The following is a 27,968-nucleotide window of genomic DNA, read 5'->3' on the forward strand; positions in this document are numbered from 1 at the left end:
GGTCCCGAGACGAGGAGCCAGGCGCGGCGGGGCAGCAGCCCACGGAAGCTGGCAGGGCACGGCAGGTAACCTCGGGCTCACACGCAGGGCCGGCGGCTGCTCTCGGGCCGAGGTCACCCGCGTCTCCCTCCCCTCACACCGCCCTCAGAGCCACCCCAGCTCCGAGGCAGCTCCGCGGCGTGTGTGGGTCTGCGTTCCCCGCCCGACCCAGCGCTCCGCGCCCCCCAGGGCCCGCAAGACACCGTCTGAGCCAGAACCTGCCCGCACCCCCCGCGGCCCGAGCCGGCCCCGCGGCACGGATAGGGCCGTGACAGTCCCCGCCCCCGCGGGGAGCGGAGGCCCGGCAGGAGGGAGGGAAGCAGGGAAGGAGGAACGCCGCTGAGTTCCGCCCTAGCAGCCATGGCCGCGTAGCGTCTTCTCGGCAGCCGCGCTCGGACATGGGCCTGCCCCGGGCCGGCGGGCGGAGGCAGCGAGTCCCCGCGGCGGTGAGTGCGCGGCCGGGGCGGCTCTGGGCCGGCGGGGAGCGAGGCCTGTGGGGCAGGGGGACTCCGGCAGTGACGGGAGGGGCGGGCGCCCTTGGAGGGATCCCCGGGCCCAGCCCCGCCGTGCGGGGGAGCGGCCCTCGAGGGGCTGCGGACGACGGGGGAGCCGGTCCGGGCCGCACGGGGAGAATCGGGCCTGGCCTGGCGGAGAGCCGGCGATGTGACCTTGGGCAGCCCGCAGTCCCCCAGCCCGGCCAGGGTGAGGAGCGAGCGGGGCCGGGGAGCCGCCGCCGAGGCCGAGAGCGGCCGGAGGAAGATGGCAGGGAAGCGGCGCTTCCCAGAGTGCCGCACTCCTGCGGCCGGCGAGCTGCGGTGTCATGGAGATTGCCACAGCCCGGCCGGGCCGCCGCAGCGCTATTGACCGCCCGGTTAGAAACTTGAAGGAGTTTTCTGCCTCTCTGTCACCTCCTCGGCTTCTTATCACCTCTGCAAGGCGTACCTTGCAAATGTTCATTTATTTAAATTAGAAGTGGAACTGTTTGTGGTTTTACTTAGAATAACTTTCAAACTTCCTGCAGAAAATCTATTGTATTTATTTTAAAAAAACTTTATAGTGTCTTTCTTTCCTCTCGGTGTCAGTGAAACTGTTGGATGGTTATCTGTCAAAGGGTTCTCCGTGTGGAGAGAGTCGTTGCGAGGCTTGGCAGGTTTCAGCAGGGTGCGAGGCCGGGGAGAGACCCGTGATGTGTTGCTGCTCTGGTGACTGGTGGCAACCAGAAGAATGGTGAGAGTTTGGGTACTCTGTGAGCATCATGAGCTTGCCATAAGACGACTCAGTGGTTATAATCGTCCTATGTACATTAAATTACAGGACCGAGGCCAGTAGTACTAACAATACCAGAGCCTGGAAGAGAGCTAGAGGACTCACAGAACTAAATATGCTGATTGTGTAGTTCAATCATAGTAAAATTCTCAGTCTCTAGACTCACAATGATAATCTTAACAAAACCAGCTCTTGTGTACTAAGCACAGATAGTAAAAATTCTGAGAAAACTGAGTAACTTAATGCTCATGACAAATCAATTCCTTATTTTTTCAAATGCTAGAGACAAAAGTAAATGGATAATACTTTATTACATACCTGAGTTGGTAATGCACAGTACTTGTACCTGTATTTCACAATGTATTAGTGTGTGCACTGCTTGCAGTGTAACTGCTTCTATGCATTGTTCTTTCTGTAGTCATTCCACTTAAAGCTTACTCATATCCTTAGTAAAACTGGCATGATAATTAGATGTTGAAAAACCTGTTACCAACAGGTATGTTTCCCTGTCAGGGTAAAACTATCCATTCTAAGTATGTTAAATGCCCATAAACGTACAAGCATGACTTCACTTATACTTTTGGGATATTGGCCTGGTTTTCAGCACTCATAGGTATGAAAAAGGAGCCAGAGATAATACTTCAGCCAGGGGTAGCAAAGGTCCCAGGTTTTGAGTTTGATCTTAATTTTTAAGAAAAAAGTTGGCAAAGCTGAAATAGATTGTTTCTCCTTCCTCACAGCATTGACTAATAGTAGGTTTAGCTATTCAGCTTCTTCTGTCCCTTGTATTCATAGTTTTATGATGTGGTTTTCTTTTATGTTGACTAGTTCCGAACTGTATTTGTGCAGCTGGATTTTGCTGGATTCCTCCCCTGAGACTAGGCCAGTTAGGAATCTGATATCTGCAAAAAAACTGTGTTCAAATTCAGGTGGCAGTATTTATCAGTGAAAGAGCTGATTTGGACTCTGAAGCCATAGTCTTCCCAAAGCTTGCTCAAAAATGAAGGAAATAAGTCATGTTCATTTGAATATGAGGAAAAATTGAGGTAAAGCATATCTTAAAATTTAGTAGAAGCTTAAGAGGTTTTAAGGGTCCTTAAGAGCCAAGACTGAGTAGTCAACTGGCAGACAACAGTGGTCAGTCTGTAGTAACTAAAATCCAGTTAAGGGATTTGTAATGCATAAACCTGAAAATGTTAGTTACGGATCCAAAATTAAGATTCTGTATAGAAAAATGACTTAGAAACTGTAACTGAAATCTCACTAATGACATATGCTTTGTGTATTTCGATTGTGTGGTTGCGAATTTGATTTTTTTAAAAGTTTAGAAAGTGTTATTCTTTATCCATTCTTTCTCATTTCACTTCAGCAAAATGTGTGAATTGTGGTGCCGTGGGAGGTCAGAGTAATACCTCATTCATCAGATACTGTGGTTAGAAGTTTAATTGTGGTTAAATTTTTTAAAAAAAGGTATAGAAATTTATTTTAATCGGAAAATAAAAGTTCAGCAGTGAGCTTGCATGGCAGTTTAAAGACCTGCAGTTATAACTTAGTGACCACAAGAAAATGTAGAAAGACAATTTTTGTTTCAGGTCAAAGCTCCGAGCTGGCTTTTATTTACTAGTTCTGCATTTGTATAGATGATGTTCCAGAAGATCTGCCCTTTTCAAGGTGTGTCAGCAACACTTGAGAATTTAGTGACATCATTAAATGGTTCATCTTCCACATAATCTTGAGCTTTTTTTGCTCATATGCACACAGCACTCTAATGCTATGTGCATATCTTATTCAGACTGCATATTTAGTTACAATATTCTGTCAGAACACAACCAAATGCTGCCACTTAAGATTAAGAAAATACTGGTTACATAACAGAGCAAACATTGAAGATATATTTGGAAAGGACTTAAAGCTTCAAAGGAAAAGTCTATTTACAGTTCCATGGAGAAAAAAACAGCCAGGTAAAGACATGCTCTGAAGGTAGAATGAGATGAGCAATACTAAAATCTTAATAAGAGTGAATTTGAAGCCTCTCTTTATGAGGTTGCAAAAGGCATGTGTTTGTTTTAGGCTAAAAGGCTTTTATACTGGGAAGGTCTTCTTTGGGGCAGGGGGTGTCTGTGTTTTGTTTGTACTGCATGCAGGTCTAATGAATTATCTGCCTTGTTTTTGGCTCCTAAGTATCTCCCTGAAAATTACAATTGAATGTATGACACATAATACAGAAAAGACAATGTTTTAAGATGAGTGAGGTATGGGATATATTTTTAATTTTATGTATTAAAGATAGTATTTGAGGACCTTATTACTTACTTTATAGAATTATCTGGAACTTAGTCTCCTAAGAGGGGAAGTTTAACTAATTTTTCAGTTTTAGAAAGCTGATACGTAGTTGGAAATGAGCAAATACAGCATCTGTGTTCAAGCAGTAAGTTATTTTGTAGATATTGTTTGGTCTGACCTTGGCATACCAGACCTTACACCAAAGGTTTGTGTTAACTTAGCGTCTTTGTTTGATAACCAGTTCCTAGACCATACTCTGTTCAGTAATACTTCAAGGAGTACAACGGCTATGAGCCTTGGCAAGGGATCCCATTCCCACCATAGCTTTTCATTCTTGACTGCACATGTCGACTGCTGCCCTTGCACAAGCTGTGTAGCCTTTCTGCTTCTTTAGCAGGCTGAATTGGCTCAATAAGAGGTTGGAGAAGTACCAAAGCAGCATGAGAAAGAGGGAGGGAAATTGAGACTACCTCATTCAGTGGCAGTCAGCTACTGATCAATTTGGTCAGGTGAAACTTCCTTCTGAGGTCACTGGCTGGTTTTTTTGGTCACACTTGTCATGCTGATCATCACATTGAAAGGGAAATGCTCTACCTTCATCTTGTCAAAAGCCATGTGGCTTTCTTTTCCTTACTAGGAAATAACTTGCTCATACCATTTGAGTGTCTTTCTTCTAATGAGTCCCCTTTAATTCCTTCAGTATCGCACACATCTTAATGTCTCACCACTTGCTTGTGAGGGAGCTCAGTTCCTGCTCTGTCACCCCCAAGGCTAAAACAGCTCACTGTGTACTAGATGCAGAGTTTTAGTTAGATGCAGGAAACGTCATGGACTTCCCTATCTCAGATAACATGGTGTAACAGTCCCTTGTGACCAAACTCTGCTTAACTATTTTATAGCTACCCAGAGAGCACTTTCAAATGAAAGCACAAAGTCAATGGCACCAAGGAGTAGAACACCTACAAAATGTCCAAGACATTTCAGTTGACTTTAATGGTAGCAGCCTTCCTGTTCTCAGCTTATCTGTTAGCAAGACATTAGAAGTCATTTTTCAAAGGAGTTAGTGTGTATTTGCAGAGTACAGAGGAGTCAGCTAATTTTTGATAGTATACTTAATGGCATTTCAGTAGAATAGATTTGCTGGATGTGATGATTTTGAACATTCATGAGTCAGCATTTTTTATTAATTTTTTTATTTTTCTGTTAGCACCATATTGCTGGACATTCTTGATAAATTACCTGCAGTGGTTTCAAATAATTATCTCACTTTGGGAGGATTAAATTATACTGTTAATTGTTCAGACACTGTTTGCTAGCTCACATAGGGTGAGATGAATTAGGTAATAAACCTACACAGGTAACTTATGACTACTGTATTAAAAGTAATTGGAATATAATTTGGCTCTTCCTACCCTTTTTTCCTCCTCCAGAAAAATATTGATAGAGACTTATAAGACCTAGAAGATAGAGACTTATAAGACCTAGAAGACCTAGAAGAAACATAAGTAACTATATTAACATGCCTGCTGTGGCATCTGTACCTAAGGAGCTATACCTCTCTACTTCATTGAAAGATCTCAACAAGAAGACAGAAGTAAAACCTGAAAAGACCAGTACAAAAAGGTATATATGTTATAATTTATTTTAAATGAATACTTAGTAGTTTTTCCAGAACAAATTTGTTGTGGATCTAAATTTCCTTCATTATTTCTGCTAGATAAAGAAATCTTCAATAGTCTTATACATGGCTCTCAACTGTCACATTGAATATGCTTATTGCCTTCAGAAGGTCACTTGGCATAGTGCCAAAACATGACTTGGACAAAGCACAATGCCCATGAAAATCTGCATACTTAGAGGAAAGGCTATATAAATGCAAATCTGTAAAAATGATAAAACCTTTAGCTAGTGTCTGAATGCTTTGCCTCTAACATTTTTAGACAATCAATGATTTAATTTTGTCTTACTATGAATTAGTTTTCCCTAGGAAAAAAAAAGCTTTTCTTAGAAGGGAAGAGTTCCTTTTTCCATATCTCACTGTGGTATTTAATTATGGAAGACTTTAAATAAGGCTGGTAAACAAACTAGCAAAGATAAACATCATTTGGAGGAACATGATTGCAGTTCATATTTAATTAAAGTTTTATATTAAAGTCGTAAAATCAAGTGCTTAATATATGGGTGAAGTCTGTAAACACTTAAGATGGCATCTTGTAATGAAAAGATGTTTGGGGACAAGTCAACAGTGATGTGCTTTACTCCTCTTCTTTGCTTTCAGTTATGTACAGAGTGCCCTTAAGATTTTCAAGGCAGCAGAGGAAAGCAGACTGGATGGAGATGAAGAAAAAGCTTACATCCTATATATGAAATATGTGGCTGTTTATAATCTTATTAGAAAGAGACCTGATTTTAAGCAGCAACAGGTATAAAAGCTTTCTGACTAATCTCTCCGGTGTTGGTCGAAGTATGACAAGTACAGAGAATTACACTCATGCACATTCAAAGGATCACACTGATATTAAGTAAACTGACTCACTTATGGTGCTATTTTTTCTTTCCTGTTTTTTGACAAGTCTGGTGTTAATTTTTTTACAGTTTTATTTTAATGTATGAACTATATAAATTGTCAGATCTGTGAATATTTTTGCATGGAAAGGTATTCCAGTAATTTACACCAGTCAGACTTTTTTGGTGAAGTTGCTTTGTCTAGCCTTTATTAGTGTTTTAAAACAATTTTACTTACAAACTCATATTTAAATGGAAAATACTTTGATTCAAAGCAGTTCCTTTTGTTGACATTAATATCATTAGAATATCAATTCTCCATACAATAGTGACTGTTGACATGCATAGAAGTAGTCATTATTAAGCTGTATATTTATGTGATGTGATTCTTGTCATTTTAGGATTATTTTCATTCAATTCTTGGACCTACAAATTTGAAAAAAGCTCTCGATGAAGCTGAAATACTGTCAGACAGCCTTAAACTCAGGTATGTAATATAACTGATGGCTAAGACATTGTTTATACCTCGAGCCTGTACCTGTACCAAGTGCAGGTTTTCATGCTATTTAGTAGTAAGCAATTGCACTTGAGTTAACCATAGGTACCTGAAATTCCTGAAAGCTTAAATTTATTCCCAGAAGTCTTTTACTAGAAATAATTTTCACTGCCACATGCTCCAATAACTTGTCATTTTATACACTTGTCTGATAATTCCTGGTAACTTTGGTTTGTTGTCAGTGTCTCCTAGTTTTGTTTATTGACTAATAAAAAGAAACCACAAGGTCTGAAGTACATATGCAGTAGAAATGATCGAGAGCAATTTCCTCCACAACCTTTTAATCATAAGGTCATGTGAACCCAATTATATTAATGAATGTTCCTAATAATCAGAAATGTTAAAAAGTCCCCCTAGTCTGGATGTAGTTTACACTAAGAAATGCCAGCTTTTGATTCTTTAGCCACACCTTTCCTCTGCCACCTGCAGCCATTTATATGGAATGCACAGTTCTGCCAGTATGCAAATGAACAGGTGCTAATGGGCTTTTGGTTACCTGATTGACAGCTGTCAAATTACATCTTTATGCCGTAAGCCACGAAATTGTGTTAGTAAGAAGTTGTAAGGTAGGGTCTATCTTTAGGTGGTATTTAGCACAGTAGTTGTTACTTCCAGCCTTCTCTGCTTCTTGCATCCTTAGAGAGACTTTCTCACTCTTTTAACTCTCTCCGCAGCTGGGCACATTTCCCTTCACAAGTGTCATGTCCTACCCTCGTCCTCCCAAGTATTTTTGTGAAAGTGTATTTTGTGCCCTTCATAGATTTTTATGCTAAATCTATAAAGTTAGTTCAGATGAACCGTGAGTGTAGTTACACGTATGTGAAGAGGGACTTCACAAAGATGTCTCATGACACTGTGTATGAAGCAATCTTTAGATTTTCTTTGTTTAGGTGAGTCTTACAATTCAACAGAACTACAAACTCACTGTAAGAGTAAACATTGATAGAATCAGAGAAGCTTAAAAGTAGGGACTTGTTTAAATAACTTATGTCTTTTTATGAAAGGAACAGAGTTTTGAAGTTGACGCAGTAACTTAACTACTCTGGCAAAATGTGTAAATATTTAAAGGTAACAGAAATGAAACATGACTCCTGTGTAACCACAGAAGTAGTTTCAAGAAAATTATTTGTATGATTTCTTCCCCAGGCCGTAGGCCAGCAAATAGTTTGAATGTTAATTGTTAACTAAAAGTGGAGCTGCTTGAAACTTGTGTAGGGGCAGGAATGCTTACTATGTGCACTATGTGAATGACTGACTATGTGTTTCAGAAATGTAAATGAGAAATTGATAGGTAAATATTTCATACTGACCAAATTAAACTAAAATCTGAAATATGCTTTAGTGTCATTAACTCCAAGTGGGAACAAAATGCTCAGTTCTGACTTAAAATGCCTATACCAAATCAAGAAGCCTGTTTAAAAAATAAAATTACAGACTTGCTGCCTCCTTCCTCTTAGTGGGCAATTAGTGCAGTAGACTTGGAGGTGGAATTTGACTGAATCATCTGGGTTATTAACACAGTACTTTTGAACTCAAATACAGCTGTATTGTCATTGTTATTTTAACCCTCATTACGCAACATCTGGTTAAAGTGAGCACTTACTAACACAGTTCTGTGTTCATGTTTTACTTCTTGGTTCAGTCATAGAAATTGTTAGGTCAAAGATTATTTTTTTGTTTTATGATACCAGTAACACTTAAACTTCTCAGCTGTATTAAATGTAATGCTGTTGAACGATGACGTGACTGTACAAACCTCCAGTGGGTGATGTGAAAACTGCAGTTTGGAGGTCACTGGCTTACAATACTATGATTGTCCTTCCAGTGGTGAAAGGCTGGGAGGGTAATTTTCAAGTCTTAAGGCTTTATAAAAAGGGCAGCTGTATGCAAGACCTCATCCCCCAGAACTCCTGAGTGAACATGGTTCTTGCATTGGCTTCCCTGTAGGCCCAGTGTTTGAAACAAGCACCAGGCACACAGGTGAGCAGATCATGGAGTCAACTTAGATTCTGAAGGTGATTACTGTATGAGTAGTTCTGATACAGCTTCTGAGAAAAAGCAAATTTAGATAACTAAGCTAACTTAATTCCTCACTGGCTCCATTGCAAAACAAAATAAAATACCTGGGATGACTGTTGTAATATACTGGAGTTTACTTGTCAGTCACCAGTGCCTACCCTTTTCTGTGGAAAGTAAAATACATTCAGAGATACCATAGCTCAGCATGACCCCAGGTTTAAAGAAAAAAAGAACTTCACAATCAGTGGCTATGTAATAGGACTCAAACCAAGATTCAACAATAAGAAAACCAACCCAAAAGTGTGAGAAATAGGACCACATAGTTAGGAAGAAAAATGGAATTCATTGGAATACAAAATACTTTAACTTTTTAACTCTAAATACTTCTTTTAAAATTTTTGCCTGACGACTTTGTGATTTTTATATTAATAATCCAAGGTTAGCCAAAACCACAATATTGAAAAAAAGGCATTTTTTTCCCTCCAATAGATACGAGGAAGCTGAAGTTCGGAAAAAACTTGAAGAGAGGGACAGACAAGAGCTGCAGAAAAAGCAAGAACCAAAAGATGATGGAAAGAGCTCAGGCAAAAACTCCTCAGAAAGTGCTGTGGATTCCAAAGGAAAAAGCCAAAGGGTAAGTGAAGATGTTTACAAACTCTAATTCACTCTGAATGTATAGTTTCAATCTAGAATTTGGTCTCTACTAGTAGCTATTTCCAGTTCAGAATCAAAGTAAGTTAATTTTTGGAATACGTGAAGTCCTAGCAGCCTCCAAGTCTTGTATAAGATAGACTGAGTTTTACGGTAAAGTCAGATTCTGTTTATGCTAGAATTAGTGCAAGAATCACGTGCAAGAAACCCAAGCTAATGGTGACAAACTGATGTTAAGAATAATATGTCTCCATTTTAGGAGAAGGTTGACTTTTTAGTGTGGAAACGCTTATATCTCGACAAATACTTCAAGAATTTCTTCTGGTAGATGATGGTGTCCTAGGCTGTATTACCTTTGTAACTGTTTTCTGTCTAGGCAGTGCAGCAACCTTAGTATCTCTTGAGTTAATTTGTCAGCACATCTTCAGAAGCAGCTCCCTTGTGGTGTGTTTCTTCCTGTGGCTTAACTGTCTGACCTTCAGTTTCCTTCAGGCTTCGTGAGAGTCATTGTCTGTTGGCCGCCTTAGTTCTGAGAATTGCATACTAAATTTTTTTTTTTTTTCCCCCTTATAATACAGATTAATGGTGAGACGAAGCATTCACTGGAAAGAAAGGATCAGTCTGATAGCCTGAGTGGTAAGATATGCATTGATCACACAAATGTGAAAAAGGTTTCTGTATGACTGCACTAATCACCTCACAGCTTCAGTTCTTCTCAGGAGTTACTGCAGTTAAAATATTTTGATGAAATTATAGTATCCTGCATTTCAGTTATAACAAATTAGTAATTAATTAAGCTCTGTATTATAGCCTTCATTACTTCTCATAAACTTAAAAAGCTGTAGTTAGTTTTTCAACCGTTCAGTAATAAAAGTTGAACTAGTCCTGCAGTGGTCAGGTTATAAAGAAAAACAGCTCTATGGCTGATAGGCAAGGCTGAAATATGATAGCTTACTGAGTTAAATGCAAATTTTTTCCTTTCCCCTCAAACCTTCTGCTTTTTGTTCTTGTAGTGAGTATGTGAAAATATTCTCTAGAGTTCTTAAGAGGAATGTCTGCAGCATGTAGTACACAAATGCTTGCCTATATAGCTTGATTTAAATGAGACCACATTAAGTTAAACTCGTTTATCACTGAAATACTCAGTGTATTATAGGATGTCAGTATATCATATTGTCTAATCTAATCAGGTCAGGTGCTGATCACTACAGCAGTGGGAGCAAAAGGTCCACACTGTAATGAGTCACCTCCATGACTTTGTGGGACTTTTTAGTTATGTTTCATCTGTTTGCAGTCTTGACTGCACCAGTCAGACACCATAGCTATTTTCATTTATAATGTAGCTTCTTACATGTAATTGCTTCTCTCTTTCAAGGAGCAGTCACACCTGAGAAACTGTTCGCAATGATGTCAGACAAAAATACTGAATTGCTTATAATGGATGCTCGAAAATCGAAGGATTATCAGGAATCCTGTATTCCAAAATCCATCAGTGTCCCAGAAGAAGCTATCCGTCCTGGGTAATTCATGATGTTAAATGAGAGTGAAATACTTAATTTTCAAAAAAATTACATGCTTTTAAAGCTTGTATACCTAGTGTCTAAATCCCTGCTGTGTACCACTGGGTGAGATGTATCTGCACAGCTCTGTTCTTGCATATGCTGACTTCAAAACAATACATATTTATTTTATCCAAGCACATAAACATCTATGGATTATATATTGTTGGACAAAATGTTAGTTGTACGTGAATCTTTAAATGCCTGTTAATACATTTCAGAGATACTGCTTATCTAATTGAAGCTAGACTCCCAGAGGATTCTAGAGATCCATGGAAGAGGAGAGGACAGTTCCATTATGTTATACTGCTAGACTGGTTTAGTTCTGCTGAAGACTTAAAGCTGGGAACAACTCTTCAGAGCCTGAAAGATGCACTTTTTAAGGTTGGCAAATTCCATCTTTTAATTCATTAATTTATTCATCTTAGTAAATAAGGTCTAGAAGCACTTGTATTTACAAAGTATATGGAGGCCTTAATGACACTTCAGTTGGTTGAGTTTTCACAGCCTGCTTGTTTTGATAGCAACAGTGTAGTTTGAAGTTTCACACTGTACTCTAGTAGAGGACAGTATCATTTATTAAACAGGTAAACAGCAGAATGATTCAACTCACCTCTTCAACAAGCAGCTCATCAACTTAAAGTTCTTTGCTGACAGAATTATTTGGGAAAGCACTTACAGTCCTGTGTCGCAGGAACAGTCACCCCCTCTCCTGTACTAGAACAGTAATTCCTCATCCATGGGAACTGGCTGGCCATCTGCTCAGGCAGGCCAGAGAAGGGCAGCTGCTGTGCAATCCAGGTGCTTCCTACAATGGAGGGATTTCAATGAAGGAGGCTCCAGAAATATTTTGAGCAAGGTTAACTTTTCTGCATTATTGAATATAACTTTTAGAGACTCCACAGTGAGTAGATGCCCAACATTTTTGAGTCACTCCTGCTATGGCTGTGTTGTCCCTTCTCTCTATAGTGGTGGCTCTTGTGGAAGACTGCAAATCTTTCTGTTACCTTGACATTCAGGACTGGGGCTCAGAAATAGTTCAGGCAGTTCTCTTTATTGCTTTACAGAATATTCTCTAAACTCTCTGTGTCTTGTTCATGTACTGAGGACATCAGGAGGAGGGCAGTCTGAAGCCTGAACTCTCAAGGGGTTTCAGAAAATTTAAAAAAAAAGTTGTCTAAATTATTAATCCCTCAGCAAACATACCAGATAAGAAACTGAGGCAAATACACTTTTCTGCATGGAGGATTGTTATGTGAAGTAGCAGTAACTGGTTCTTTCTGTACTAGAAATACTCACATTCTTTTGTAGGCAGAGCCAAGAACTAAACTGTGCTTGGCGTTCTCCAAACACAGAGAGAATCCCTATTTTTGCAACCTCTTTAATTCTTGTTTAAAAATCTTGAAAACAATCTCTTTAACATCTAGGCACAGAAATTTCAACAGCACTAGTAAGCTGTGAAAGTGTCCTTTCTATTTTTAAATCAATTAACTTTAAACTTTTTTTCTATACAGTGGGAAAGCAAAACCGTCCTGCAGAATGAACCTCTAATTCTAGAGGGAGGTTATGAAAACTGGCTCCTTTGTTTTCCCCAGTATACAACAAATGCTAGAGTAACTCCACCCCAGCATGGCAAGACTGAAGCAGTGACTGTTTCTTGTAAGTATAAAGGATGACACCCCACCAAGCATTTGTAGTTACTGGATGAGTCTTTCATTCATTCATGTGTTTTAGGAAAGTCTTGTTCTGGCTAAAAACTAAATTTTGGGTTGGAATGGGGCGTTTATTTTGCTTTGAGAGTTGTCTTACAGTTCCTTCCTGTCCCTACTCCTGCAGTGGATTTTACATATCCATCTCTGGAAGAGCCAGCTCCTGTGCCACCTGTTGTTGCTGAAAATGAAGAAATGGGAGATAATTTGGAAGAGAGACTAAAATCACTTAACAGACCAAGCATACAGGATGCTGCTGTTCCAAAATCTGACAGTTCCTTTGTAGTTAATCCAGTGTCAGTTACAAGGAGTATCCCTGAGGTAAGCTCTTTGACCTGTTCTTTTCTTCAGTTAGCATATGGTTAATCTGATAGAGACCCACCACACCCAGAACTCTAAATCCACATACTCAATACATTTGTTTAAGCTTTCTGCACACTCTTGATGGTCTGTGAAGCTGTGGTAACCGATCTACAGAATTCTATGAAACTAAATACACTTAACAGAATAGCAGAACTTTTCGTAAATGTTTTTACAAGAGCACATGAGAAATCAAGGTCAGCAATTGATCACTAATTCAGAAAATTTGTAAGTAACCTTTCTTCTTAAAGAGCATAGGATGAAATACAGAGACCACAGTTAAGCCATGGCTTCCTTGGCTATTCCACAGTCTGATTTCCAGCCACTGTATCTTCCTTCAAATAATAAAACATTTAGGGCTTTTGTCACTCTCAGCCCAGTAGTGAAAGTACAGGAATTTGTTTCTTCCTTTCATGTGAATAAAACTTTCTAAAAACATCTTTGTATATTTTTTACACTAAAATAATACCTTCCTTAGGAGACAAGGCTAAAAGCTCTTCACTTACAGCCTTTAATATAGATTTCATTCAAGAGACCCTAAACTGTAAAATTTAAAGACCTTATTTCTGTTTGTCCCTGAACCAGATCAGCTTTTATTTCTTCAGAATGTTCACTTCAGCATCAAAAACAACCTACTAGCCTACATCTGAGCATGAGCCATTCTTAAATACCCCTTCCCACCATGCAGATCTGCCTTAAACATGTGCTTTGTCACATGATTCAGAGAGCCAAGCCCAAATTAGGCTGCCTGATTGCCCTAAAATGTTCACCTTGAAAGCTCAAAAACAGAGGGCTGCATAGTGCATAATGCTGTCCTTGTGGTTCTTTAGGGCTTGTTTATTAGTTCACACCTGGAATGAATACCTAATTTTACTAACAAGCAGTTTGAATGAGCAGAATTAATGAAATTGAGAGACCACTGTGTCTGGTAGAAGTCAACTTTTTATCATTTTTATTATCTTATAAATCTCAGGAAGAGCTTAGCTAAGAGAGTAGTAATAGCTGGAGAGAATTGTTCTGCACTCTGTGTTCTGCACCTGTGTTACAGGTGGATCGTTCTAAAAAGCCTTCACTAAAAATGCTTGATGATAACAGAGCAAAACCTCCAAGTACAGTCAGTGACATCCAGTCTGGTGAGAATGGAAGAATAGTTCCAGACCGCTCCACAAAACCGATGCGTGATGCAAGGAGCACTCTGACAGAAGAAGAAAAAAGTCGGGTCCATGCAGAAACTGCTGCTTTATTAGAGAAAAACAGGCGGGAAAAGGAACTGCGAGAGAGGCAACAACAGGAACAGAAAGAGAGGCTCAAGAGAGAAAAAGAAGAACAAGAACAAAAAGAAAAAGAACAAGAACAAAAGGCAAAAGAAGAACAGAAGGAAAAGGAACACAAAGAAAAGCTACAGCAATCAAAAGAGGACAGAGAGCAGAAGGAGAGGGACGAACAAGTAAAAAGAGAACAGGAGGAAAAGGAACAAGAAAGAGCCCACAGAGAAGCAGTAGAAGCAAAAAAGCAAAATAAAAATGAACCAGAAAACATTGGTGCAAAAAGGATTGAGATTGACAAAATATCCATGGAAGAAAGAGAAAAGGGAACTCGAACACCAGAAACACAGAAACGGGCACTGGGTGATGCATCTCAGATTCCAGGCAAGGTCAGTGAAAAAGAAAGTCATCACCAAATGTTAAGTAATTATTCACTTAAATCATGCTGAATAGTCTAGTTTTAATCTAGCAATTTGAAATACATAATTGCATGTTTATTTAGACCACTTTTTACATGAAAGTAGAGGAGAGAGTTAAAACCAAGACACAAATAGATTTTGGTTTTTTTGCCCAAGACAAGCTTGTTTCTTTCTTGTACGTGGGCAGCATGAAATCCCCACAGGATAATAAAATTTTTCACATGGAGCTAGAAGGGATGATGGTTCATAGACTGCAACCCTCTATTTCAAAAATAGAAGCCTGGTGGTATTTTATCTCTTGTACCAGCTTGGTATTGTTATGTGATGTTAGGGACACAGAGGTGTCATAAAGGAACCCTTTAATGCCCCCAGCTGTAGACACACTGACAGAACAGGATTGTGTTGCCTAGCACAGGAAGCAAAGCAACACCCTCATCTATAAGTTTTGCTGAAAATGGTCCAGTTCCAAATCTTGAGGGGAAAGGAAGGGAATGTCACAGTTCTTTCTTTTCTCATTCTTGAAAAAAATTGCAAAATTTCTCAATGTACAAATCTGATCATAAAACAGGAGCCACTTGCGAAGCTAACAATGGAACAGACGTCTTTAAAACCACTTCTCACGAATGTGCATTAGGATATTTTTCTCTGCTTTTGCAATTGCATTTGTGATTTGATCAGATACTGATGCACAAGAAAGTCAAAATAAATCTCCCTGTGCAAATTTAGCACAGTCATTCATGAGCTTTTGACTGACAGAGCAACTTCATGTAATCCCAAAATGATGGCCTATGATCAAATTCATATTGACTTCACAGTGTGCCTTTTCCATGGAGAGGTTTGACCAGTGAGGGGTGAAAGGGAAAAAAGGCCAAAATTTAACAATAAACTGTAAACCCTACAACTTTTAGGGTGGAAAGTAGTGTAGGTGGAACTTCTGCACTTTATTTCTGAGCTGTTGAAACTACAGAACAAGCTGTAATACAACATTCAGTTTCAAAAATTAGTCCAGTGGACTGCCTATACTATATAGAAAAAATAAAAATTACCTGCTTTAACCACTTTGTTGTGGTACATACATTTAACAGCCAAAAAAGAAATTATAACTGCTTTATCAGCATTCTTCACTGACATGCCAGATGAAAATTGAAGCCTTCTCTCAAAATCTTTTGCAGCAAAAAGGACAACCAGACAGTGGAACTCAAAAGCCAGGACCCCTTAGAGAGGATTCTGAACAAGATACTGAAAGACTTAAAGTAAATACAAATGTATTGTATGTAGCCAAAATAATCAAGCACATGATGCTTTATGATTGTTATATTATGTTAAATTCCTCATTTCAGCTTTTTAAGTCGTCATCTTAACAAAAGACTATGCCATGTTTACAGTGTTTGGTTGCTTTTTTTCATTTGTCATATTCATATGAAAATGAAACTTTCATTAGAAGTTTTGATGTATTTCTGGTGGCATTAATAAGCATTCTCCATGCATTCGTCATCTCACGCATACACCTTCAAGTGCTACTTTAAGAGGGAAAAAAGCTCAGCCTTATGTGTTTAACAGAAGCACATACTCCTACTATTTCCTGATTCTTCAGGGGAAAAAAACTGAGTTTTGAGACTTTTGTGAGACTGAATTGTAGGTTTGTTTTTTGGAATTTGTCAACAAATGGGTTTTGTTTAGATTGAGCAATAGAAAATACTAAATTACCATTACAATACATTGTATTTCAGTCTGTAGTCAAGGATTTATTGTAGTGTTTGCACTGAATCATGTAATTCCATAGAGAAGTCACAGGCAGCTTGTTGCTCTGCATAGGTAACTGTGTATATACCTTACTTTTCTCTTTGTTTATTAGTCCCAGCGGGAGCCATTAATGAGAGCACGAAGTGAGGAAATGGGAAGGATAGTCCCAGGGCTGCCTGCAGGTTGGGTAAAGGTAACTCCTTCTGATATGAAACTCAAACTGTCTTGTGTAGTTTTGTCCTGTATTTCAGTTATGTCTTATTTCTAAGTTAGATCTTGTTTATTCCCCTTTAACTTCCACACAGTTGCTTTCTGAATTTTAATATTATTTGTAATGAAACTAGGACAGTTCATCTGCTGTTCCTGGTATTTGCTGTTAAATAGGTGTTTTGGTGAAAGTGCTCCCTTCCACTAAATTTAATCCATTGAATGTTGAAGCCAGTCACAACTTAATATCCCAATGCCTGGAAAACTACCGCTCTTCTTATAGTAATTTATTGCTAGGTAAGTTAATGATGGATTTTCACTTGGGTTTGAAACTATTTGGGTTTTTTTCCCCAAGTTCCTAGATGACATCACTGGAACCTATCGTTACTATCACTCGCCAACAAATACTGTTCAGATGTACCCCCCAGAAATGGCTCCTCCAGCCACTCCTCCATCAACTCCTCCAACTCGGAAAGCCAAGCCAAAGGTGACTGTTGAACGGGAGAGAGAACACTCCAAACTGAAGCGCTCCTACTCGTCCCCAGACATAACCCAAGCCATTCAGGAGGAAGACAAGAAAAGAATTCCTGTAACTCCTGCAGTCAATCGTGACAATAAGTATGTTTGTTTGATAAGTTAGATCACAAGTCAGGCAGTATGACAGCACAAAGGACTTTGTGTTTAACCAACTGAAATTCATTATTATTTTCTAAGTGGGTTTGAAAGGATGCAAGAGTAGTAGCTTGAAATTTTATTGCTAAAAGTTCAATGTATAGAGCAGTTATCTTTGAGAAATCAATATAAGAGTTATGTATTAGCAGGAATTTCAGAGCTTACAGTCTATTTATTAGATGACAATTGCTTTTTAAGTTCTGTTATTTGTATTAACATACTAAAAGACTATCTTCTGACAGTTTGTGAAATGCAAGTTTTCAGATTTTAAACTGTATTACACAGCTAATTTTTCATCTGTGGATTAAAGAAATAAAGGAAAAAAAACCCATAAATCTTACAACTGATGGTGCCTAAAACTCAGCCTTATTATAGGCCAGTGTGTATGGATTTCTCACTGTTGCATTGGCTGGTTTTGAATACCCTGAATAATGGTATTTGGTGCCAGGATGGTCCAGTCCCTGTGGGTGGTGAGGTGAGGTGTGATGTCTGTTGATTTATGTGCACAACTTTGTCAACTCTGAGACTCCTAAAAAATAATTTCTTGCTTATAGACCTGCCTGTTACACTAAAGCAGAAATTTCCAGGCTCTCTGCATCGCAGATTCGGAATCTTAATCCTGTGTTTGGGGGATCGGGACCAGCTCTGACAGGACTTCGTAATCTAGGGAACACTTGCTACATGAATTCCATATTACAGTGTCTGTGCAATGCACCTCACCTGGCTGAGTATTTCAACAGAAACTTGTATCAAGCTGATATTAACAGGTAACAGACTCTCTCATCTGCCTTCATACTTGCCAGTTCAAGAAGATCACTTAGTGGGGCTGTTTGTTTTTTTAAGTAGGAGACAAATGTTAACTTTTAAGCACCTTGACATTTTCAAAATTCATGTGTGTCACTAAATAGGTTTTACTATTAAATAATAATAATAATAATTACAATAATTACCTGGTAATTAAATTACGATTGCCATGTTCAAAAAATATACGTGTACTAGAGTCTCCTAATACCAAACTGAATATTTAAATAGTTCACAAAACATGCTGAAAACAGCTGTACCTTTCAGCTGGAATATGAAACCAAATTGCAGTGCTGACACAGATGAAAATTTATCTCCATCTAACAGCCAGTTTTCTTTAGTCTAAAGAAATTATTTTAAAATTGGGATCATGTCTTGAATTAAAAACATAAATATTAAAACCCAGTTATTTGAATGGCTCAGAATTTTTTTGTCTCTTATTTTATAGGTCAAATTTCCTGGGGCATAAAGGTGAAGTGGCTGAAGAGTTTGGTGTAATAATGAAAGCTTTATGGGCAGGACAGTATAAATATATCAGTCCAAAAGACTTCAAAATTACAATTGGGAAGATTAATGATCAATTTGCAGGATATAGCCAACAGGACTCCCAAGAATTACTTCTCTTTCTAATGGATGGCTTGCATGAAGACCTGAATAAAGTAAGCAATACACTTAAACTATATGTAACTTAAAACAAATTATCTATCTGACACATGATCAAGAGAAATAATTTTTTAAAATACCTTGTTATTCCACAAGAAGATTATGTTACTGCAACTTTGTATAGAAAAAAAATATGAGTATTCAGAATTAAAGTAGGAATTGAGTATGAAATGGTAAAAGGCAGTGGAGGGAGTCAGAAGAATGCTCACTAGACAAGAACTGGATGGCTACACTGACATGTTTAAATAGTCTTGTGAATATTCAATCATATGCTTGCCTATAGATGAGACTTCTTACTTTCATGTACGTTAATATATTGCCGTGATCTTTAAACTTCTGCTATCCAGGCTGACAACAGGAAAAGATACAAGGAAGAAAATAATGATCACCTTGATGACTCAAGTGCAGCAGAAATAGCCTGGCACAAACACAAACAGCTCAACGAGTCCATTATTGTGGCACTCTTCCAAGGGCAGTTCAAATCCACCGTGCAGTGTCTGACGTGTCACAAGAGGTCCCGAACCTTCGAGGCTTTCATGTATCTGTCGTTACCACTCGCATCCTCCAGCAAATGTACTCTGCAGGTATGGGGAACTGGACAGAAACAGCTCCTGGAGTGCAGACATTCCTCTGGCACTTCATTATGATGCTGCTCCTGCTCCACCCTCTGGCTGAAGGGGTTGGTCAGCATTCTGCTTAATTTGCACTGACCTGATAAACATGAGCAGATGAACAGATCTGAATCTACATTATTTTTTAATTCTTTTAAAGCTTAAAGTAATAGGTCTTCCCTTAAAAGTTTTACTTTAAAAGCAGGATAGAAATACTGAAGCTGCAATAGCAGCATGTATATTACTTGCTTTGGTAGGTCACAATGTAAGTATTCTGTGGTTTTAAACAAAATGTTGCCTGTATATTTTGAAGGACGCTAATTAATATCTGCAGTAAAATTTGCTTCCACACATAGATTTAAGTCACTTTTCTTCAGTGAATGTAGGATGCAGGAAACAGATGCAGGTTAACAATCAAGTGGGAAACAAACATTTTTGTTACACTTCCATAAACGCCTGCCATACAAACAATCTCTGTTCGTATTGTGTTTTAGGAATGCCTTAGATTGTTCTCCAAAGAAGAAAAGCTCACTGATAACAATAGATTTTACTGTAGCCATTGCAAAACTCGAAGGGATTCTTCAAAAAAAATAGAAATTTGGAAATTACCACCTGTTCTTCTTGTGCACTTGAAACGGTAAGGAAATGGTGATTGGTGAATATTAATATTAGTATCAAAAGACCAGGCTTTGATGGAACTGAATTGTTCCAGGGCAGTAGCTGAGCATTTTTACTTAGAGAAGGTCTCAGATATATTACCAGTTGTAATGTTGCAAGAATTTTATTTTCATCTGATGCTTCTTTTATAAGGCTGTAATTCCCAAGGCACTTTTACAAGTGATCTCTTGCTATTTGTGCTAAGAAACACATGGGCAAGCATTAACAGAGCTAGGGGTTTTATCTGAGACCACATCCTGGTTAAAAACACAGAAAACAAACATACTTAATACACTTGAATGGCTTGTGAACAACCTGTAACTTTTCATGATGCTTTTTAATTCTCTAGATTTTCCTATGATGGAAGATGGAAACAAAAGCTTCAAACTTCAGTAGATTTTCCACTGGAAACTCTTGACCTCTCACAGTATGTTATTGGTCCAAAGACTTCCTTGAAGAGATACAATCTGTTCTCAGTATCGGTGAGTAACCATGTCACATTTCAAAATCCAGCTGCACTTTATGCCAGGACTCAGGGTAGCCTGTGTGATTCAGCCAGGTTCCCAGGCTGCATTGGAGTTGCAGACTAAGTTGCATTTTAAAAAGAACAATTGGGATTTAGTAAAAAATTCATGTTCTAGATTATTTCCCTAACCAGGGAAGAAATGGCAGCTTTGAAGGCCACTAATCCTTGCCTTACATTCACAGAATCATTACGGTGGGCTGGACGGGGGGCACTACACAGCCTACTGCAAAAATGCTTCAAAACAGCGCTGGTTTAAGTTTGATGACCATGAAGTGTCTGAGATCTCGGCATCCTCGGTGAAGTCCTCAGCTGCTTACATTCTCTTTTATACTTCCTATGAACAGCGAGCAGTAGATATGGCCACGTAAAGAAATATGGGTTATGGAAACTGGTTTTCTTTCTTCAAGAGCAAAGCAGGCCTGGGAATGCATATAAATATGCAAAACTACAGCAGACATAGTCACTGGAGGAGTGGGAGGGCTGCAGCAGGGTGTGTGCCAGCAGAGCTTGCTCGGGCCCGTAGCAGTGCTTAACAATCAGAGACTGATGGGTAACGCTTATGGTCATACTGCCATCTGTGAAACCATTTACAAGCATATTTGCATTACTGTTCATTTAAAAAAGAACTATATTTTTAGTCTGCTCCAAAATTAAATTCTAGCTTAGTCATCTGAAATCTATTACCAAGTAGTTTAAAAATGTCTTAAAATCCCAAGGCATATCTTGGTTTATTTTTTTCTTTCACTGTTAATGGCCTTTTCACATTTCTAACCTTAAGCTTGATTCTACTGTGAATACTCTAGAACGATGTAAACAGTTAGGAATGTAAGTGTACATATTGATTGCATACTTGCACATCAGAGTTATGTATATAATAAAATGTTGTCCTTTTTGTGAGAATCTCTAAAACTCAGAGGATTGCATTTATTTGCCAGCTCTAAGTAATTGCAACACTACTTAATAAAAAAGCAGAGCTGTATTATTTTTTCTGTTAGCTTTTGTCAATATTTGTGCACTTCAGAGTTACTCTAAGCAAACAAGATTTTCCTTTTTAATTTTTTAATATAAATTTTCATGTACACATGCATTAAAAACCTTAATGAAGAAATTATTTAAAAATATATCCTGTTAAATGTATTTTGGGTTTGGTTTTTCATTCTCAACCTGTTATGTAATGATCAAGATTGTACAGAATAACAGTCTGAATCATATTCACACAGTTTAAAGGTTCCCCAGATTAAAAAAATACATTGTTTTGCATAGAGCTGATTAGTTTAAAAACTTTTAGTTTCATCTTACGTATTTCCCTGCTCTGGATTTGGGTTACTTTTCCTTCTCTGATTTGGCTGGCATTCAAAAGTCTTACATTCTGAGCTTTTACCTGTCTGTGTCTGTCTTGCTGATGGAATAAAGACGAATATTGGTTGTTTTCCAGAAGCTTACAAGCTGCAAACAAGTTTGAAGTGCTGGAGGAACAAAAATGACATCAGTAGAACAATGCCTTTTTTTTTTCTTATATATTAATGGTCACTCCATCCTCTCTTCTGTAACACACAGTCTGGTCTGGTTGTGTGCTTTCGCTTCGGTATCCTTCTGTTAGTTCCTGAAAGACAGCTTAGAACAACCTACTGTACATAACGAGCAGAAAAACAAGAATTTCCAGGTAAGTGCGTCTGTGTGCTCAACATCTGTGTTGTTTTGAGGGGTGCCAGAAGGTTGTCATGGAAAACAACCCTTGGCCCTTGTGCACATGGAGCACATGCACGTTCCTTCGAGGCTTAGAGGCTGTAACTGTCCTTTCTAGGAATCAATTCCTGAAAGACCACCACAGCTGGTCAGTAGTGCACATGCTCTATTTTATTGGTGAAACAGGAGTTGGCTAATGCTGCTGGTGAGTTCTAGGTGCTGCCCTACCCAGTGTTGATTTTCGAGGACTAACAGGGTCTCAGTAGCCTTTGGAGGTGTAGAAGAGGAGATAAGCTGTGTCAGCCTGCACTTCAGAGTCTGGGATCTCAGTGACCTGGGCATCATCAAAGCTGTACCAGTGTTTGGTGACTGCGTGCTTGCAGAAGGCGGTGTAGTGGCCATAATCCAGATCTCCAGCATGGTTCTGTAACAAACAACACAGTCTGTTAAAACCAGAGTCCTGTCCTGTCTACTTACAGGCAAAGCTAGGAACTGGCAATTGTTTTATGTATGCACTTGGAAAAGACGGGACAGAGGGTCCCTTTTGGCCTAGAGCAGGGAATGTTAATTCAAATAAATTTTTTGAAACAGAGTAAATGTATCATGATCATGCTCGTTTATTTTGAAATTGCATTTGCAACCCAACTATTAGCCCTGATACAGGTCACTATAAGAGAGCCCCACTTGCTGTGAGCCATGTCCTTATTTAAAAACAGGATTCATGCAGGATCAGCCTGTGCATGTATTCTGAGGAGTCATTATGTGCCAGGAGTGCGTTCTTTTAAAATTGGGATGTTGGGGAAGGAGAAATAACATCTCTGTCCTTTAGTTATGTACTGTTAGTGGATTATGTCCATGGCAGGTAAAAAAAGCGTACAACAAAACATACATTAAATTATAAATTATTAGATGTGAAGTCCAAACCAACACAAGCTTCATCTGCTCAATGAGGCAGGGCATTCCCAGTAAAAGCAAGGCAAAGCTTACCACTACAGCACACAAGCTGTACTCTGTATTGTTGCAACATGATGCAGAGATGTAGGGAGAGAGATCCAGGTCACTGAACGGGTAGCAGACGGTGGTTGAGAGTTTCCTTCTGTGCTTGTCCTGCCAGGCAAACCTGAAATTAAATTTTGAATGATTTTAAATGACCCTCAACTTCTATTTGCATTGTGGTCATTGCTTAACTGAATTTCCTAAGAGGAGGGAAGACCAACAACTGACTACCCAGCATTTGAAAGAAAGATCTCTAATAATGTTGTGTATTGCAGTAAACTGACAGAAAATGCACTAAACCCACATGAGATTTCCTGCAAGAAAAACAAAGCTCTTGCTTCCTGATCCTTCAGTCAAAGCCTGAAGTCATATCTTTGCATTACTCTTTCTGCATCCTAAACATTTTGGACTAAACTGCAGTGCCATTGTCAGCTCTTCTCTCATGCCAGACTCCATCCCTCTTCCCTCTGTAACTTTGAGTACATCACTGCACTTTTAAACATTTATGGTGTGGCTAAGAGCTGCAGCTGGAGATCACGTCCTTTGAGAATGTTGAGAAAAGCAGATGCTGAATGGAAAATTAAATTAGAACTTAAAATAACACAGTTCTAGGAAGCCAAATCATCCCAGATTAATTTTCTTTATAGGTGGAAAGTTGTTAAGAAAAGAATTCTTTAGAATAAAATCAGCATCTGGCTGTGTGTGGCTAGTGAAGTCTGCTAATCCAGGTGCTCCTTTGCTGGTGCACCACTCTGTTTAGGCCTGATTTAGTAAAGAGATAAACAAAACCAGAGTGCCTTAACTGCAGTAGCAGCAAGAGAAACACTGTCAGTCCTGCTCTTGGAAACCAAGCCACAAGCCCTCTCAGTCACCACAGGAACTGATTCACAGGGATCACACAGGGACTGAATGAGCCACTGCACTGGGCTTTAGTCAGTCACTGTGTGGTGGAGTTTTTCTTCCCTCTGAAGAGCAGATCCCAAGTACGGGGAGAAATCTGGTGGGCTGCAGTACAGGCAGAACACCGTGCATGAGAATTCAGGAATGAAACTTGCATGTTTGACAGCTGTATTTCTGTAAATGCTCTTTTAGTTTTCAGGTATCAAAAGTACTAAACCCACTTATTTGCACTTGGAAACAAGTGATTTGTTTCCTTTCAGGCAAACACAAGTGACACACTTCGTGTCTCACATTACCCAGGAACTGGCTGTGTCCTACCCCACTTAGACTATACCTCTTTAAGTGGAAAATAATGATCTGTGGTGCTTTGGTTATGGAGGCCTTTACTGTTGCATCTTGGTTGCCTCCACACCAGTAGCAGTGGATTTGGTTGTTCTGAGTTAGTGTGTCTGGCTGGAAAAAGCATTCCAGGCAGTCCTGTAAAAGGAGAAAAAACCAACAAACATCACTTGACCGAAGAGATCTCACTCCACCCTGAAGGTGCCAAGCAACATAAGAGATGAATTTGCTCCTCCTAACTGAAGTGTGATGCAGCAAGGCTGACATTACAAATTTGCAGGAAAAAGCAGCCAACATTGGCTTCCATTCTCCCTATCAAGGTGGGAAATACTTGGATGACTGGAAGAAACCTTCATGGCTGCTATTGAGTGATCTTAATACCCTCAGCCCCTGGAAACTCGTGAGCATTGTGCCTGTAACCTTACCAGCCTCAGTGGTTCTGACACCAGTTAAGAGACTCCACTTCTCTAGGGACCAGATCCAAGACTGTCCATTAGTGCCCAGGAGACCAACATGACTAAAGGCCTGCATCTTTCCAGTCACACCTATTAGTCTAAGCTTCTGCTCCCAGATGAAGCAGGAAGCAGCAGGAATGTGTTGGCTGTTGTACCTGCAGAGAGCACACTCTGGTGGAAGGAATGGGCAGGGAGAGGATGGTGAAGCTCTCGGGTCTGTGACTGAGGGCTTTGCATGTCAGACACCTGATACCGTAGCTGAGCTGTCCTTCAAATAACTCTGTTATAATAGATGTGCCACTGCTACTCCTTGTGCTTGCTTCTGCAGCAGGGCTCTGTCTTTCTTGGCTTGGCTATACAGAAGGAAAAAACAAACAAACAAAATATAGATAAGAAATTGTTTGAGAAGTGCCTTCACTTGGTTTTAATAGGTGCTGCCCACTGCCTGGGTTGCTCAGTTGTTAAGTCTTGCCACAGAACCTGGCTCTAAAATGCTGTTATTTTACTTGGTGGTTCATACATGCAGAGGAAGATTGATCCATTTTCTGAGAGAAAAGTAACAAAAATACAACAATTCAGACATTTGGTAGCATTAATTGCTTGAAAAGCTCTTTATCAGTGGCTTTGGAGGGGAGAAAGTCATGGGGGCATAGCGGATGCTTGGTAGAAGTTTTCAGGCAGATGAGAAAGTGGAAGAACATTAAGTGTGGAAGGAGCAAGGAGAAGGAGAAGTTAGAACAGTGAAGCTACACCAGCATTGTCATTTAAATTGGGGCTGCAATTTGATGGAGCATTAGACAAGAAGCAAATTAATACTTGTGTGTACATGGGTATGAAATAAAGGAAGAAAAAGAAAGTTTTCCTTTTCAGAAAAGTTCAGAAGAGGAGAACAGCATTCCATGTAATAATTGCCTAAGTCATGAAATGGCGGAGGAAACAGCTGTAGCTCCCAAAACACCACAGCTGGGCTCACCTCCTTGAAAGCCTCGTGGAGGTCATCCAGCACACAGATGAGGAACTCCTGTGCATCATGCTGAGTCCTCCTGCTAAAAGCTGGGTACCGCTTCCCAAAGATGGAATGAAAAGCCTCAGGGGAAACATAATCAAACTCTCCAAGCCACATGTCGGACACCAAACAGCCAAAGGCAGTCGCAGACTCGCCAATCTCCCTTGGAAAAAAGGGGAGAGTCTCAGATGATGTATGAAAAAATAGTGTCTGCCTTTAAGTGGGAGCACAAGACAGAAACTCAGAAAACAGATAAAGGTACAGTAGAGCTTTGGCAGCTGTCGCTTGACACGAGGGACTCTGCAGATCCCAAAGTGGTTGGAATCATCATCATGACCGCAGTAATGGGTATTGCCATCAATATGGCAAGAAAAGCTATCACGATCAAGGACCCAGCAAGGAATCAAGCTGGGCTCTCAAAGGAGAAAGAAACCAGCTGGTGGCAAATCTGACTGGAACTGCCTGTGGGGAGCTGGCAGGTGCCTTGGATATTCCCATGGCAACACATATCTTTTGGAAGGAAAATAGTGCCAAGCAGAAAGCTTTCAGTACTGTGAACACACCAACTCACTCGTGCAGGGCTGTGTTCCACGTTCCTGAGAGGAAATGCTGCACGAGCGGGGTCAGGCTGCAGAGGCACTGCAGCACCGCGTTCATGTAGCACGTGTTCTCCAGGTTCTGCAGCCCTGTGAGCCCTGGGTGCAGGCTGCTTATATCTTCCAGCTGTTCCTTGGGGGAATACTTCCATTTCCATGCCATCCTTCCACCTACTATGAGAAAAATCCACAACAAACAGTGGAAATCAAAAATGCTACAGTTTCTTCTTTAAAAATGACATTCGCATTTATTTTCATGAGGTTTATAGTGATGAAGGCTCTTAATCTTCCCCACTAAGCTTTTTCCAGTATGGTAAGATACATCATTATGAGGTATTATTTAAACACCTGAGGTTTTAAGAGTTTTTCCTAAAATTCCATTCAGTCTTTTACTCCATACACAGTTACTCAAAGACTACAACCACTTGTGAATAGCCATCTTTAGGGCAAAATGCTTAGCAGTGCATATTAGATTATATTTCATTGCCTCAGGGGTACAGTACTCATTATTTTCTAAAACCATAGGTTGCAATCCAGATGCTACTACAAACAGGTTGTTCTTCAGATTTGTGCTATAAAGTGTTGCTTAATTCATGTTAGGAAAATTTGAGTAGGTTTCTGGCTGCACAAGTCTGTCCTGGACCGAACTGTCCCCTTCCCCCGTCAGGCAGTCAAGAGGCTGAACACAGACCCTACACCACCCATGTGCTCACTGATGTTGCTCTTTTTTAGAGGCTGATGTTCTAATTCGAGGCAGGACAGAGAACTCTAAAACCACAGCAATCTCCATAGAGCAAAGATGAGCGGTGCCCCCTGTGTTCCATGCTGTCGCCCTGGCTATTCCTGCCCCAGCCCCTTGTGATGTCACTTGGTTACTCTGGGCAGGGAGCACACCTAGTCAGACCTGCCTCCATCTCCTTCCACATGCCAGCCAGAACAGAAAACCTTGGGAAGAGAGGGGCACCCACCCATTCCACTGAGCAGGGAGCTTTGGCCCAACACACCTTTATCCATATTCACTCATGCTTGTATTAGGATTTATTATTGCCATGCCCTGCTGGAAGTCATGACTGAGGGTGTTGACCATAAAAGGATGGAGCTATCTCAAAACATCATACTGAATTAGTTTCTTGGTGTTCTGAAGATTTTCCTGAGAGGAAAAAAAAAGGTATGGCAGATGCCTTTTAATTAGTTACGTTAATGCAGTTTATCTCTGAATTCCATATGCCACTGAAGAGCAGCAGTTTTTCCCTATTTAACAGACAACTTGGGAAGTAACAAGTATTCACAGAAGAGGCCCATGAAGTGATTTAAAAAACCTCCTAATATCTGACTTGTTAAACTTGAAGCAAAGGATGTCTCCAGCACTCCTGAGACAGCTGTCACTGCTATTGACCCTTCAAAATCTTAATTATTTTCGTAAATGGAACTGGATATGTTTATTCCCACTTTTTGTGGAATCTGAATCAAGACTTAGAC

At 39.7% G+C, this 27,968-nt stretch overlaps 2 protein-coding genes across 5 annotated transcripts; one reads left to right on the forward strand and one right to left on the reverse strand.

Moving 5' to 3' along the window:
- Positions 1-330: 330 nt before the first annotated feature.
- Positions 331-22,453, forward strand: USP8 (ubiquitin specific peptidase 8). Of its 4 annotated transcripts, XM_014251099.2 has the most exons (21): positions 331-485; positions 5,019-5,211; positions 5,867-6,011; positions 6,495-6,580; positions 9,158-9,302; positions 9,898-9,955; positions 10,695-10,839; positions 11,100-11,262; positions 12,393-12,537; positions 12,715-12,908; positions 13,996-14,601; positions 15,804-15,884; positions 16,487-16,567; positions 16,937-17,199; positions 17,808-18,020; positions 18,503-18,713; positions 19,065-19,301; positions 19,823-19,965; positions 20,335-20,467; positions 22,069-22,174; positions 22,316-22,453. In XM_014251099.2, the coding sequence occupies exons 2-20, from the start codon at positions 5,108-5,110 to the stop codon at positions 22,147-22,149; spliced, it is 3,234 nt and encodes a 1,077-aa protein (XP_014106574.1). In that variant the 5' UTR covers positions 331-485; positions 5,019-5,107; the 3' UTR covers positions 22,150-22,174; positions 22,316-22,453. The 4 variants fall into 4 exon arrangements, with proteins under 4 accessions (XP_014106574.1, XP_014106573.1, XP_005521590.1 ...); XM_014251098.2 differs by having other exon boundaries at positions 22,069-22,430; XM_005521533.3 differs by lacking the exons at positions 22,069-22,174; positions 22,316-22,453 and adding an exon at positions 20,694-21,420.
- On the reverse strand, positions 22,454-26,652 carry USP50 (ubiquitin specific peptidase 50). Its single transcript, XM_005521532.3, has 6 exons — positions 26,465-26,652; positions 25,861-26,056; positions 25,043-25,240; positions 24,428-24,570; positions 23,185-23,317; positions 22,454-22,621 (listed from the first exon to the last, which is right to left on the reverse strand). Exons 1-6 carry the CDS (start codon positions 26,650-26,652, stop codon positions 22,457-22,459), a joined length of 1,023 nt encoding a protein of 340 aa, XP_005521589.1. The 3' UTR covers positions 22,454-22,456.
- Positions 26,653-27,968: the final 1,316 nt, after the last annotated feature.

The sequence above is a fragment of the Pseudopodoces humilis genome, chromosome 16 (assembly GCF_049639895.1).
Source record: "Pseudopodoces humilis isolate 2021_Gansu_Grassland_sample_001 chromosome 16, ASM4963989v1, whole genome shotgun sequence".
Lineage (NCBI taxonomy): Eukaryota > Metazoa > Chordata > Aves > Passeriformes > Paridae > Pseudopodoces > Pseudopodoces humilis.